The sequence below is a fragment of the Macaca thibetana genome, chromosome 19, assembly GCF_024542745.1.
Source record: "Macaca thibetana thibetana isolate TM-01 chromosome 19, ASM2454274v1, whole genome shotgun sequence".
Taxonomy (NCBI): Eukaryota; Metazoa; Chordata; class Mammalia; order Primates; family Cercopithecidae; genus Macaca; species Macaca thibetana.
In genome coordinates, this window is record NC_065596.1 from 42,853,324 (window position 1) to 42,868,840 (window position 15,517).

At 50.9% G+C, this 15,517-nt stretch overlaps 1 protein-coding gene across 2 annotated transcripts in view; it reads left to right on the top strand.

Moving 5' to 3' along the window:
* The window catches only part of EIF3K (eukaryotic translation initiation factor 3 subunit K), a 107,554-nt gene extending 94,631 nt beyond the window's left edge, over positions 1 to 12,923 (top strand). For both annotated transcript variants that reach the window (XM_050769315.1, XM_050769314.1), the window contains 5 exons: positions 1,883 to 1,957; positions 7,616 to 7,682; positions 7,787 to 7,864; positions 10,651 to 10,776; positions 12,859 to 12,923. In XM_050769315.1, coding sequence (XP_050625272.1) covers positions 1,883 to 1,957; positions 7,616 to 7,682; positions 7,787 to 7,864; positions 10,651 to 10,776; positions 12,859 to 12,890 — 378 coding nt within the window. In that variant the 3' untranslated portion in view covers positions 12,891 to 12,923. The remainder of the gene's footprint in view (positions 1 to 1,882; positions 1,958 to 7,615; positions 7,683 to 7,786; positions 7,865 to 10,650; positions 10,777 to 12,858) is intronic.
* The last annotated feature ends 2,594 nt before the right edge of the window (positions 12,924 to 15,517 follow it).

Below are 15,517 nucleotides of genomic sequence, written 5' to 3' on the forward strand. Positions count from 1 at the left end.
AGCTATAGCAGGCACCTGACCATTTGGGTGGGGGAATATGTGGACATGAACACAGCCATCTGTATTTACATTTCTATAGAACAATGTCTGGAAAGGTGGAAAAGTACCCAAGAATTGCAAATGACTGTTAACCTCCTAGGAAGGATGGCTGTGAGACGAGGGAAGACCTATTTTGCCACTGTTCACTCTTTTGTATTTTTAACTAGAAAATGTTTAAACCAGGGCCTCCTGGAGGAGGGAACATCTAAAACATAAGGAGGTAGGTGAAGGGGTAGGCAAAGGTGATCCAGGCAGAGAGGACACTCATGGGCTAAAGGAAGCAAAGCTCGGTGCTGTCTTTCAGAAATAGTAGAGGAAGCTTGACATAGGAATGATTTTAGGTGGTTTTTGTGTGTGTGTGTGTTTGTTTGAGACGGAACCTTGCTCTGTCACCCAGGCTGGAGGGCAGTGGCATGATCTCGGCTTACTGCAACCTCCACCTCCCAGGTTCAAGCTATTCTCCTGCCTCAGCCTCCCGAGCAGCTGGGAAGACAGGTGCATGCCACCATGCCCAGATAATTTTTGTATTTTTAGTAGAGACGGGTTTTGCTATGTTGGCCAGGCTGCTCTCAAACTCCTGACCTCAGGTGATCTGCCCGCCTCAACCTCCCAAAGTGCTGGGATTACAGGTGTAAGCCACCGTGCCCAGCCTTTAGGTTTTTTTTTTTTTTTTTTTTTTTTTCGCTCTGTCGCCCAGGCTGGAGTGCAGTGGCGCGATCTCGGCTCACTGCAAGCTCCGCCTCCCGGGTTTACGCCATTCTCCTGCCTCAGCCTCCTGAGTAGCTGGGACTACAGGCGCCCGCCACCGCGCCCGGCTAATTTTTTGTATTTTTTTTTAGTAGAGACGGGGTTTCACCGTGGTCTCGATCTCCTGACCTTGTGATCCGCCCGCCTCGGCCTCCCAAAGTGCTGGGATTACAGGCGTGAGCCACCGCGCCCGGCCTTAGGTTTTATTTTATTAGTAGTAATAGTAGATTTTTTTGTTGTTAATATTTTCTTTTTTTTTTTTTATTTTTTTTTATTTTCCGAGACGGAGTCTCGCTCTATCACCCAGGCAGGAGTGCAGTGGCTGGATCTCAGCTCACTGCAAGCTCCACCTCCCAGGTTTACGCCATTCTCCTGCCTCAGCCTCCTGAGTAGCTGGGACTACAGGCGCCCGCCACCTCGCCCGGCTGGTTTTTTCTATTTTTTAGTAGAGAAAGGATTTCACCGTGTTCGCCAGGATGGTCTCGATCTCCTGACCTCGTGATCCGCCCATCTTGGCCTCCCAAAGTGCTGGGATTACAGGCTTTAGCCACTGCACCCGGCCAGTTAATATTTTCTTTCTTTCTTTTTTTTTTTCTGAGACAGAGTCTCGCTCTGTCACCCAGGCTGGAGTGCAGTGTCACAATCTCGGCTCACTGCAGCCTCCTCCTCCCAGGTTCAAGTGATTCTCCTGCCTCAGTCCCCCAAGTAGCTGGGACTACAGGCACGTGCCACCACACTCGGCTGATTTTTTGTATGTTTAGTAGAGATGGGGTTTCACCATGTTGGCCAGGCTGGTCTCAAACTCCTGACCTCAGGTGATCCACCTGCCTTGGCCTCCCAAAGTGCCAGGATTACAGGTGTAAGCCACCAGGACTGGCACGTCATTTCTTTCCTTTTGCCATTACAAACAGTCCTGCAGCCAACATCCTTTCTCCTGCATACACCTGCGGGAGAAATAAGCTGGTTTCCTTTTCCAGCTCTTTTTCTGAGCTGAACCTTTGGAAGAAAGCAGCCAGAAGAAGGTAGGTGGGGAGGGGTGACCTGTGGCCCAACCTTAGCTCCAAAGCCAGTTTTCCTTAACGCTTCCTCCTACCAGCAAGAAGAAAGGCCAATCCGACAGATTTTGTACCTTGGGGACCTGCTGGAGACCTGCCACTTCCAGGCCTTCTGGGTAACTTCCGTGGGGTCCAGGGACAGGGGAGATGGCAGCACCATGTGGAGCTGAATGCTAAAAGTAACAATGGTGCACAGAGCCTGGCTTCCTGCTTTGGCAGTGGGCCCAGTGCTCCACATGTGTGTTTTTGAGGAATCATCATCCTCTCATGGGGCAGGTACTCACAGGTCCTCCCCTTGCCCACAGGCTGAGGCCGACCCTTTCCCCTCTCTCCCGTCTTTCCACTGGGCCCTCTACTACATACCGTTAATCAGAAGAAGTCCTCCAATGGCTGGGTGTAGTGACTCACCCCTGTGATTCCAGTATTTTGTGGAGGCCGAGGTAGGAGGATTGCTTGAGGCCAGGAGTTCCAGACCAGCCTGAGCAACATAGTGAGACCTCATCTCTACAAAATTGAAAATTAATTGGGTGTGGTGGCAGGTGCTTATACTCCCAGCCACCCAGGAGGCTAAGGTGGGAGGATCGCTTGAGCCTGCAAGTGAGCCATGATCATACCACTGTACCCCAGCCTGGGCAACAGAGCAGGACCGTGTCTCAAGAAAGATAAATTCTCCGTTTCTTTCCATTTCTTCTGCCTGTCTGACACACTCTGCCCTTCTTGCTCTAACTGGAACCTGGCCCCCCACTTCTGCAGCCTCCTGAGTGGGAGGCTAGTTCACCTCCTGGTTCCTATCTCTTCTGATACCCTCAGTCTTTTTTGTTGTTTTTTGTTTGTTTGTTTGGTTGGTTTTTTTTTTGAGATGGAGTCTCACGCTGTTGCCTAGGCTGGAGTACAGTGGCATGATCTTGGCTCACTGCAACCTCTGCCTCCTGGGTTCAAGTGATTCTCCTGCCTCCTGAGTAGCTGGCACTACAGGCACGCGCCATCACGCCCAGCTAATTTTTATATGTATTTTTTATTTTATTTTATTTTTTTGAGACAGAATCTCACTCTGTTGCCCAGGCTGGAGTGCAGTGCAGCAATCTCGGCTCACTGCAACCGCCACCCCTGCCCCGAGTTCAACCGATTCTCTTGCCTCAGCCTCCCAAGTGGCTGCGGTTACAGGCACACGCCATCACACTGGCTAATTTTTGTATTTTTAGTAGAGACGGGGTTTTGCCATGTTGTCCAGGCTGCTCTTGAACTCCCGGCCTCAGGTGATCTGCCTGCCTCAGCCTCCCAAAGTGCTGGGATTACAGGCGTGAACCACCGCGCCAGGCCAGAAACCCCCAGTCTTGAAGTGCGTGTGTCATCACTTCCTGCCCAGTATCAGTCCCTCTGGTGACGGCTCTTTGTTTCTTGAAGAATTCGGCTCCTGGCCGGGCGCGGTGGCTCACACCTGTAATCCCAGCACTTTGAGAAGCTGAGGCAGGTGGATCACTTGAGGTCGGGAGTTCGAGACCAGCCTGACCAACATGGAGAAACACTGCCTCAACTAAAAATACAAAATTAGCCTGGTGAGGTGGCGCATACCTGTAATCCTAGCTCCTTGGGAGGCTCAGGCAAGATAATCGCTTGAACCCAGGAGGCAGAGGTTGCGGTGAGCTGAGATCACGCCATTGCACTCCAGCCTGGGCAAGACTCCCTCTAAAAAAAAAAAAAAAAAAACCCAGAATTCAGCTCCTTCTCACTGGCCTTGTCTACCACTCTTGCCCTAATTATTAGATGCTTAGAAAGTAACGCAGAGGATCCTTTGACCACCCAGACCTCTGGGTCCCTTGCTGTCTTGGCCAGCTATCTTGTACTGCATTTGACCTCAGTCCTTCTCTTCCAATCATACCCTGGGCCAGTTCTCTGCACATTGGACCTCTGAGGCAATTATTTTCTTTCTTTTTTTTTTTTTTTTTTTTTTTTTTTTTTTTTGGTTTTGTTTGAGACAGTGTCTCGCTGTGTGAGCAGGCTGAAGTGCAGTGGCGCAATCTCAACTCACTGCAACCTCCGCCTCCTGGGTTCAAGCGATTTTCCTGTCTCAGCCTCCCAGGTAGCTGGGACTACAGGCATGGGCCACCACGCCTGGCTAATTTTTGTATTTTTAGTAGAGATGGGGTTTCACCATGGTGGCTAGGCTGGTCTCAAACTCCTGACCTCAAGTGATCTGCCTGCCTCAGCCTCCCAAAGTGCTGGGACTACAGGTGTCAGCCACCGCGCCCAGCCCTCTGAGGCATTTTTAAAAATTGATACTGATACATGGGTCCTGCCCTCACAGAGTCTGATGTAATTGGTTCAGTGTAGCCTAGGCCTTGGGATTTTAAAAAGTTACCCTGGGTGATTTGGACATCTGGCCAATGTTGGGAGCCACTGCCCTCACCAATAATGGCTCCCCTCCTCCCCCTGTGAGTTTCCAGTGTCTCCATTCTTGCTGCTTCCTCCCAGCTTCTCAGTTCACCCCCACAGGTTCTCCATCCCCACATTCTTGGGCCTGACCATTAGCTCCAACCCTCTGTCTCTGCATTCTTCTCTGTTTCGCTTCCTTCTCTTAAATTGCATGTGCTGGCCGGGCGTGGTGGCTCACGCCTGTAATCCCAGCACTTTGGGAGGCCGGGGTGACCGGATTGCCTGAGGTCAGGAGCTCAAGACCAGCCTGACCAACATGGAGAAACCCCATCTCTACTAAGAATACAAAGTTGGCCGGGCGTGGTGTCGCATACCTGTAATCCCAGCTACTCGAGAGGCTGAGGCAGGAGAATTGCTTGAACTTGGGAGGCGGAGGTTGCGGTAAGCCGAGATCATGCCATTGTCCTCCAGTCTGAGCAACAAGAGCAAAACTCCATCTCAAAACAAACAAACAAACAAACAAAACACATGTGCTTCCCCTGTCCCCAGCTGCAGCAGTGGTCTTGCTTCCTTCCCCAACTCCTGGATGTTTGCTCATGCTTTATCTGTCTCCCTTTCTTCTCACCTCAACTTATGATCTGGCTTCTTGTCTCAGGAGAAAATAGAAGCAGCCACTGCAGAAATTGCACCTGCTCCCATCCCAGACCCTGACATTTTATGTGCGGCTGACTGCATACTTTTTTTTTTTTTTTTTTTTTTTGAGACGGAGTCTCGCTCTGTCGCCCAGGCTGGAGTGCAGTGGCGCTATCTCGGCTCACTGCAAGCTCCGCCTCCCGGGTTTACGCCATTCTCCTGCCTCAGCCTCCCGAGTAGCTGGGACTACAGGCGCCCGCCACCTCGCCCGGCTAATTTTTTTGTATTTTTAGTAGAGATGGGGTTTCATTGTGTTCGCCAGGATGGTCTCGATCTCCTGACCTCGTGATCCGCCCGTCTCGGCCTCCCAAAGTGCTGGGATTACAGGCTTGAGCCACCGCGCCCGGCCTGTTTTTAATTCTTAAACATTTTATTTTTTATTCAAGTAAGAAATTATTGATTAGCTTCAGTTAATCCCACAAAGAAAATGATCAAATGCTTAAAATAATAGAGTTTACTAGTTCTACAAACGACTGTTCTCACTAGCAAACTAGCAAATGAGATGTGTTGGAGATCGTAGACCTATTCCATGTAACAGACAGGGTTTTTTTTGTTTGTTTGTTTTGTTTTGTTTTGTTTTGTTTTTCGAGACAGGGTCTCACTCTGTCGCCCAGGCCGCGGTGCGGTGATGCAAACACAGCTCACTGCAGCTTCGACCTCCCAGGCTCCAGTGATCAAGTGATCCTCCCACTTCAGCCTCCTGAGTAGCTGGGACTATAGGCCCAGTTTTTGTATTTTTAGTAGAAGTGGGGTTTCGCCATGTTGACCAGGCTGTCTTGAACTTCTGGCCTCAAGTGATCCTCCTGCTTCAGCCTCCCAAAGTGCTGGGATTACAGGTTGAGCCATGACGCCCGGCCACAAATCTGGATTTCTGCCCACCTCACTGGCTGCACCTTCCTGGCATCCATGTGGGGGATTCCCTCCCTTCTGTTGGAGGGAACATGTACCACAGAGCTGACCTTTGAGCAGAAACCTGAAGGAGGTGAGGGTGGTAGCCATGGCCATGGAGGAGGAGAATTCCACACACAGGCCCTGAGATGGGCAGGTGCCTGGTGGGTTTGGGGAGCATCAGGGAAGCCCCTGTGGCTGGAGCAGGGTGAGTGAGGAGCGAGTGGGCAGGGGTGAGGGCACAGAGGTGACAGGTAGATTCTGTGTGGCCTCATGGGCTATGGTAGGAAAATTGGCCTTTTCTCTGAGTGGGACAGAAGCAAGGGGAGGTGGCTGCATACACTTAGCCAATACGTGTCTGTCCTCTTTCTCAGGGCCCTGGTTTCTGCCTGCCAGGTTCAAGCCTCACCTCTAGGATTTTGGGTAAATCACTTAGCGGCCTGGTCTCTTCATCTGTAAAATGGATGTAACTTACATCACAGGGCTGCACTCAGATGAATGGCTAGCATGTGGGATCAGTGCTCAAATGGTAGCTATTTTTTTTTTTTTTCCCTGAGATGGAGTATGGCTGTGTCGCCCAGGCTAGAGTGCAGTGATATGATCTTGGTTCACTGCAACCTCTGCCTCCCAGGTTCAAGTGATTCTCCTGTCTCATCCTCCCTAGTGGCTGGGATTACAGATTACAGGCACCCACCACTACACCCGGCTTATTTATTTATATTTATATATATATATGTTTTTTTGAGACAGAGTCTCGCTCTGTCTCCCAGGCTGGAGTTCATGGCACAGTCTCAGCTCACTGCAACCTCTGCCTGTTCAAGTGATTCTCCTGCCTCAGCCTCCCGAGTAGCTGGGTCTGCAGCTAATTTTTTGTATTTTTAGTAGAGACGGGGTTTCACCATGTTAGCTGGGATGGTCTCAGTCTCCTGACCTCATGATCGCCCGTCTCAGCCTCCCAAAGTGCTGGGATTACAAGTGTGAGCCACCGCGCCCAGCCTAATTTCTGGGTTTTTGTTTGTTTGTTTATTTGTTTGTTTTTGAGAGGGAGTCTCCCTCTGTCGCCCAGGCTGGAATGCAGTGGTGTGATCTCAACTCACCACAACCTCCACCTCCTGGGTTCAAGCAGATTCTCCTGCCTCAGCCTCCCGAGTAGTTGGGATTACAGAAATGTGCCACCAAGCCCTGCTAATTTTGTAATTTTAGTAGAGTCAGGGTTTCTCCATGTTGGTCAGGCTGGTCTCAAACTCCTGACCTCAGGTGATCTGCCCGCCTCAGCCTCCCAAAGTGCTGAGACTACAGGCATAAACCGCTGCATCTGGCTAATTTCTATATTTTTAGTAGAGGCGGGGTTTCATCATGTTGGCCAGGCTGTCCTTGAACTCCTGACCTCAAGTGATCCACCCACTTCAGCTTCCCAGAGTGCTGGGATTATAGGCGTGAGCCACCACACATGGCCTGGTAGCTGCTATTCTTGTTAAAATTACTGATATGAACGTTGTTGATACGTAAGATTACCAGTGTAGGCTGGGAGTGGTGGCTCACGCCTGTAATCCCAACGCTTTGGGAGACCAACGTGGGCAGATCACTTGAGCCCAGGAGTTTGAGAGATCAGCCTGGGCAATATAGTGACACCTTGTCTCTGTAACAACCGCAGCAACAAAATCCCAGCACTTTGGGAGGCTGAGGCAGGAAGATCACTTGAGCCCAGAAATTCAAGACCAGCCTGGGCAACATAGTGAGACCCCAACCCTGTAAATAAATAAAAATAAAGGCAAATAATTTAAAAGAATAAACATTGTGAACATCAATTCCCATCACAGCAAGCCCTGGATGAAAACGTGGACCTCTTGGAAGGTATAACTGGCTTTGAAGACTCTGTCCGAAAGTGTGAGTCCCTCTCTGAGGCTGGGCTCCCCAAGGGGAAAGGGTAGGGAGTGGCAGCCAGCTCCGGGGGAACAGCTCCTTACCAGTTTTGTCTCTGACCTCCACAGTTATCTGCCATGTTGTGGGTATCACTTACCAGCACATCGACCGCTGGCTGCTGGCCGAGATGCTCGGGGATCTGTCGGGTAATGCCTTCTGGGTCCTGGTGCACATCTGGGAGGTTGGGGGTGGCCAGGGCAGTGGACCTCAGTCAGCTCCTCCAACGGGCCTGTGCAGGTCTCATCAGGTCAGCATGGAAGGCCCAACCCAGGGAGGAAATAAGAACCTGGTATAAGACAGTCCCTACCTTGAGGGAGATCCTATACCATTTGCTCATTTCTTCTGCATTAATTGAGTGCCTACCGTGTATCAGGCAGTGTGCTAAACTGGGCATGCAGCAGTAAACAAAGTGGGATGGCTCCAATTCATTCTCATGGAGGCAGCAAAGCACGTGGTAACGTGTAGGTGTCCAGTGGCAATTCATGTCGTGAAGGAAAGCAAGACAGCTCACAGACCAGCGGCATCTGAGCCCTTCCCTCCGTGGAGTGAGGCCCGTGGGCTGAGGTAGAGCAGAGGAGGATTGTGGAGCACGGCCCTGACTTGTAACGTTCATGGGCGGGGTAGCCAGAGTGTATATGGCCAGAGCAGAGTGAGCATGGGCGAAAGTAGAGAGGTGGAGGTTGGAGGGGCATCTCCAGGTCATGTGGGGCCTCGGGAGGACCTTGTCCTTTCCCCTGAGTGAGAAGGAGCCACCGGAGGGCTCTGAGCAGGGGAAGGCTCTGATCAGATGGATATTTTTTAAAGATCCCTCCAAAAACAAAAAAAAAGGAAAAATAACATATTTGCTTATTTTTGCGAAAAGAAATGTAGAAAAGGAAGTCAAAAAACTAAGGAAGGCCAGGTGCAATGGCTCACGCCTGTAATCCAGCACTTTGGGAGGCTGAGGTGGGTGGATCATCTGTGGTCAGGAGTTCGAGACCAGCCTGCCCAACATGGTAAAACCCCCTCTCTACTAAAAATACAAAAATTTGCTGGGTGTAGTGGCGTCCACCTGTAATCCCAGCTACTTGGGAGGCTGAGGCAGGGTTGAATCGCTTCAACCCAGGAGGCAGAGGTTGCAGTGAGCTGAGATCGCACTATTGCACTCCAGCTTGGTTGATAAGATTGAAACTCCGTCTATAAAAAAAAAAAAAGAAAAGAAACTAAGGAAGGCCACGTGCGATGGCTTATACCAGTGAGGCAAGTAGATCATGTGAGGTGAGAGATCAAGACCAGCCTGGCCAACATGGTAAAACCCCGTCTCTACTAAAAATACAAAAATTAGTTGGGCGTGTTGGCATGTGCCTGTAATCCCAGCTCTTCGGGAGGCTGAGGCAGGAGAATCGCTTGAACCCGGGAGCAGAGGTTGCAGTGAGCCAAGATCATACCACTGCACTCCAGTCTGGGCACTTTTAGTAGAGATGTGGTTTCACCATGTTGGCCAGGCTGGTCTTGAACTCCTGACCTCAAGTGATCCACCCACTTTGGCCTCCCAAAGTGCTGGGATTACAGGCGTGAGCCGCTGCATCCAGCCAAGTAAAAGCTAACTTTTTTTTTTTTTTTTTTTTTTTTTTGAAACAGAGCCTGGCCCTGTCACCCAGGCTGGAGTGCAGTGGCATAATCTCAGCTCACTGCAACCTCCTCCTCCCAGTTTCAAACAGTTCTCCTGCTGGGGTTTCACCATGTTGGACAGGCTGGTCTTGAACTCATGAACTCAAGTGATCTGCCTGCCTTGGCCTCCCAAAGTGCTGGGATTACAGGCATGAGCCACAACGCCTGGCCAAGTGGAGGCTAACTTTTATTGGACATTTTATGTCATGCATTGTACTAAGTGCCTTATATCAGGTAGATGTTTTACATATTTAACAGTGAAAGGAAATTAAAGGATGTGAACATGCCTTAGAATTGAATATAAAGAGAATTATATGAACCTGTATCAAAATGATAATAGTCACACAAAATTATTTCAGGTAACTGAACACTATTCTGGCCATACATTCTTACAGGCAGATTTTTTTTTCTTTCCCTTCTCCTTTTAGAGATGGGGGTCTTACTTTGTTGCCCAGGCTAATCTCAAACTCCTGGGCTCAAGTGATCCTCCCACCTCAGCCTCCCAAAGTGCTGGGATTACTGGTGTGAGCCACCGCACCCGGCCGTGGCCATATTTTCTAAGGGCAAAAAAAGTGTATTGTGGCCCGGCATGGTGGCTCACACCTGTAATCCTAGCACTTTGGGAGGCTGAGGTGGGCAGATCACCTGAGGTCAGGAGTTCAAGACCAGCCTGACCAACATGGAGAAACCCGGTCTCTACTGAAAATACAAAATTAGCCAGGTGTGGTGGCACATGCCTGTAATCCTAGCTACTCGGGAGGCTGAGGCAGGAGAACTGCTTGAACCCAGGAGGCGGAGGTTGCAGTGAATTGAGATCGCGCCATTGCCCTCCAGCCTGGGCAACAAGAGAGAAACTCCGTCTCAAAAAAAAAAAATAAATAAATAAATATATATATATATATATCGTTTGTGGTAATGGTCATGTCATAATTTTGCAACCATTTCATATAGGTTGTGGGAAAAGTTAATAAATACGCTGCTTTTGTTAGGAACCAAGATTTGCCCAGGGAGAGAAAAGAGAGGAATAGAAAATAAAAGAAATTAAGGCAGAAGCCCCACGTGAGGCTGAGAGAGCTCAAAGGCTCCCTCTGGCGGCCGTTCAGAGAATGACCTGTGGAAGGGCAGGGGCAGCAGCAAGGAGACCAGCTGCTGCTGTCCAGGAGATGCCAGTGGGCAAGGGGGGCTGCCCTGGCTTCCTGAGCTATGACTCTGTTGCCTCCCAGTCCCCTGAAACTGTGGGATCAGGGTGACCGAAGCCTCTCACTGCCCCTGTCACCTGCAGACAGCCAGCTAAAGGTGTGGATGAGCAAATACGGCTGGAGTGCTGACGAGTCGGGGCAGATCTTCATCTGTAGCCAAGAAGAGAGCATTAAACCCAAAAACATTGTGGAGAAGATTGACTTTGACAGTGAGTGGTGGCCCACAGCCTCAGGCCTTGGGGCTAAGGGGGTGCCTCTCAAGGGAGGCCGAGGCAGGGGCCCAGAGGACCTGGGTACATCTGCTCATGTTCTGGGCTGGGAAGTCTGCACCTGCCAGATTCCATTCACCTTGTGTCTCGGGGCTCCTGCCCAGGGAGCAATAGTGGGGAGCTGGGTGATCTTCCCTGAAACTTCTAGGCCCTGTGTCCTGTCTCATAGCACTCAGCAAGACTTCCTGGGGCCCAGTGGGGCCTCGCAAGGAGTCTCTGCACCCTTACTCATCCCTGAGGCCGGTCTGGTTGGCCCTCTTTTATCCTTGGGGTACCCAGGCCTCATGTGCAGACTTGGAGTCCGGTGAACAGTAGGAATCTTGATTCTCTACTTTGGGTGATTTCACATCTTTGTGCCTCAGTTTTCTCATCTAAAAAATGAGGACGGCTGGCCGGGCGCGGTGGCTCAAGCCTGTAATCCCAGCACTTCGGGAGGCCGAGACGGGCGGATCACGAGGTCAGGAGATCGAGACCATCCTGACTAACACGGTGAAACCCCGTCTCTACTAAAAAAATACAAAAAAACTAGCCAGACAAGGTGGCGGGTGCCTGTAGTCCCAGCTGCTCAGGAGGCTGAGATGGGAGAATGGCGTAAACCCGGGAGGCGGAGCTTGCAGTGAGCCGAGATCCGGCCACTGCACTCCAGCCTGGGCGACAGAGCGAGACTCCATCTCAAAAAAAAAAAAAAAAAAAAATGGGGACGACTGCAACAGTAACTATGATAAACACTGTGTAGGTCCTTACATTTACATTGTTTGATCCTCAGTTACTAAATTACATAAATAGTATTATAGCTACCTCATGGAATCATAAGTGTGAATGCTTGTATAACACTTAGCAAGGAGCCAGTCACACCGTTCGTTAAATATTCATTATGACCATCGTCTACACACATGTAACTAGCAGAGGCTCAACTGCTTGCTCAACTAAAAAGAGTGCAGTGGCTACTCCGGCAGCGGGGGCTGCTTCACTGTCGCTCATCGTGGCACCGAGCAGATATCCTGGAGCCGGGGAGAAAGGCATGGGCGGGCCGCTCCCTTCATCCCAGGTCTCCCCCACCCTCTTGAGTGTGAATCAGGTGTTTTAAAGATGTGTTTGGTACAACATGGCTTCTTAACACAAACCAGCTAATTTTGTACTTAACTGGGGAACAGCATTGAGCAGACAGCCATCTGTGCACTTACGGCCCGTGGTATCTCACCTCTAAATGCCACGTGACTGCTGTGTCAGGGTTCTCGGTGAGAACTCCAGCAAAAGATTCTGTAGTGAGGAAAGGGCCTCCTTTTTTCTCCCCTTTGGCTTCTGTCACCCCACCCCACCTTCCTGACCTTTTAGGTCACGGGTGGAGAGGGCATTGCTGAATCAACAAGGAAGAGGAGGAGGAAGGTGTGAATCTTAGGGATGTAGGAGCCCAGCCCTGCTGGGGGAGTAGACGGGAGGATTCCCTCTGTCTCAGTCCTGGCTCCATTGCTCTGTGTCCTGGGTCCAACAGGATAGGTTCAAAATACTTGGGAGACTGAGGCAGGAGAATCGCTTGAACCCAGAAGGTGGAGGTTGCAATGAGCCAAGATCGCTCCACCGCACTCCACCCTGGGCAATAGAATGAGACTCTTGTCTCAAAAAAAAAACTTGAGTATCCTGCAAATAGTACATAGTAAATATTATTATCATGTAGGTAATTACAGACAACTCTTCCTTGGCACTTTGTTCTCAGCACCTCGTTTGGTCCTACAATCCTATAGGGTAGGTGCTTCTTAAAGATAGGAAGGTGATGCTCAGAGATGTTCAGTAACTTGTCCAAGTGACCCAGCTGTTAATTGGCAGAGCAGGGATTCGAACCTAGCCCTCCTTGCTCCAGAGTCCATGTTTTTAAAATACTGCACCAAGCTGCTTTTGTGATGGTAACCGGGGCCTGGAAGGAGTTTGTGATCTCCCCCTAAAGAACTGTGGGTGCTGTAGCAGGTAGCTGGAGATTTGTCTCCTGCCCTTCTCACCTTCACTCTGGTCTCTCCTTCCCTGCAGGTGTGTCCAGCATCATGGCCTCCTCCCAGTAACTGCAGGTGTTTAATAAAGATGTGTTGACTCAGCCCTACTGTCTCCTCCCTGGCTTCCTGCTCTGCCCCTTGCCCACCAGAGGGAGCCCAGGAGCAGGCCTCTGCTCTGAGTGGGCCCCCCTCCACCACCACAACACCCCACCACACCACACCCCCATGGTGGGGTTTCCGCCTCCTTTTTCCCCCAGCTTTCCTCCCTTGCCCCACCCTACCTTCCTGACCTTTTAGGTCTTGGGCGGGGAGGGCAGCATTGCCTTTTAGGTCTTTAGGTCTTGGGCGGGGAGGGCAGCATTGACTCAGCAAGGAGGAGGGAGTATGAATGGTATGTAGCAGCCCAGCCCTGTGGTGGAGGCTGAGCACCTCTGGGAGGAGTGTAGGTGAAGGTTCCCTCTGTCTTGATGGTGGCTCTGTTGCTTTGTGACCTTGGTCAAGGCACTGCGCCTCTCTCTCTCTTTTTTTTTTTTTCTTGAGACGGAGTCTCGCTTTGTCGCCCAGGCTGGAGTGCAGTGGCGCGATCTCGGCTCACTGCAAGCTCTGCCTCCCGGGTTCACGCCATTCTCCTGCCTCAGCCTCCTGAGTAGCTGGGACTACAGGCGCCCACCACCACGCCCAGCTAATTTTTTGTATTTTTTAGTAGAGACGGGGTTTCACTGGGTTAGCCAGGATGATCTCAATCTCCTGACCTCGTGATCCGCCCGTCTCGGCCTCCCAAAGTGCTGGGATTACAGGCTTGAGCCACCGCGCCCGGCTCTCTCTTTTTTTTTGAGACGGAGTCTTGCTCTGTCGCCCAGGCTGGAGTGCCGTGGCGCGATCTCAGCTCACTGCAATCTGCCTTCCGGGTTCCCGCCATTCTCCTGCCTCAGCCTCCCGAGTAGCTGGGACTACAGGCACCCGCCACCATGCTTGGCCAATTTTTTATATTTTTAGTGGAAATGGGGTTTCATCGTGTTAGCCAGGGTGGTCTTGATCTCCTGACCTCGTGATCTGCCCACCTGGGCCTCCCAAAGTGCTGGGATTACGGGTGTGAGCCACCGTGCCCGGCCGGGACTGCGCCTTCTAATTCTCAGTTTCTTCTGCAGAAGGGGAAGAATAATGCACCCTTCTGAAACCTGTGAGGGTTCCTCCAGCCCTTGCCAGTAAAGGCCTGAGATCGGGGCCTGTCGTTGCTCTTAGAAAATGTGAGCCACAGGCCGGGTGCAGTGGTTCATGCCTGTAATCCCAACACTTCGGGAGGCCAAAGCAGGAGGATTGCTTGAGCCCTGGAGTTTGAGACCACCCTGGGGAACAAAGAGACTCTGTCTCTAAAAAAAAATTTTTTTTTTTTTTTTTCTTGAGATGGAGGCTCACTCTGTTGCCCAGGCTGGAGTACAGTGGCACGATCTCAGTTCACTGTAGTCTCGGCTCACCGCAACGTCCGTCTCCCAGGTTCAAGCAATTCTGCCTCAGCCTCCCAAGTAACTAGGACTACAGGCACACAACGCCATGCCCAACTAATTTTTTCGTGTTCTAGTAGAGATGGGGCTTCATCATGTTACCCAGGCTGGTCTCGAACTCCTGGGCTCAGGCAATCCGCCTGCTTCGGCCTCCCAAAGTACTAGGAATACACACATGAGCCACCGTGCCTGACCAAAAAGTTTATTTTAAATAGCTGGGCATGGTGGCGCATGCCTATAGTCCCAGCTATTTAGGAGGCTGAGGTCGGCAAATCCCCTGAGCCCAGGAGGTCAAGGCTGCATTGAGCTGTGATCACACCACTGCACTCCAGCCTGGGTGACAGACCCTGTCTCAAAAAGGAAAATATAAGCCATTGTTAATTCCAGGCTCAGAAGTGTTTGTCACCAAGGTTGCAAGCTAGTCCTCAGTACTATTCCGTAAGGAGAGACTTCATGAGAAAATTAGTATATATATTTTTTCCTCTCAAGGTGTCATAGGTAGACAGCTCCTTCAGCCACACCATTCTTCCCAAGTCCCAGCCCACTCCCCTGGTTAGTGTTACCTGAAGGAGACCTGACTCACCTCGCATGTTCATTCCCATCTCCTGAGGAATTTGGGGCACTCGCAGTGGCCCTTAGGCAGTGCTTTTCCCCTCTGAGCATATTGCCTGGAGGGGCGGGGGGTTGGGGGAATGCAGGAATTAAAAAGACCATGTAGAGGCTGGTTTATGCCTGTAATTCCAGCACTTTGAGAGGCTAAGGGAGGAGGATGGCTGGAAATCCCCTCTATGCAAAAGTAAAAATTAGCTCAGGTTGGGCAAGGCAGTCCATCCATATAATTACAACAGTGGGAGGAGTGCAGCAGGAGGATTGCTGAAAGCCAGGAGTTCGAGACCAGGGCAACAAAGCGAGACCCTGTTCCTAGAAAAGTTTTAAAATTAACTGGGGCTGGTCAGGCACCGTGGCTCACGCCTGTAATCCCAACACTTTGGGAGGCCAAGGCAGATGGATGGCTTGACCTCAGGAGTTCCAGGCGAACCTGGACAACATGGTGAAACCCCATGTAAACTACAAAAAAATTAGTCGGCCATGGTGGCACACACCTGTAATCCCAGCTACTCTAGAGGCTAAGGTGGGAGGATCACTTGAGCCTGGGAGTTAGAGGTTGCAGTGAGCCAAGATGGCATCACTGCA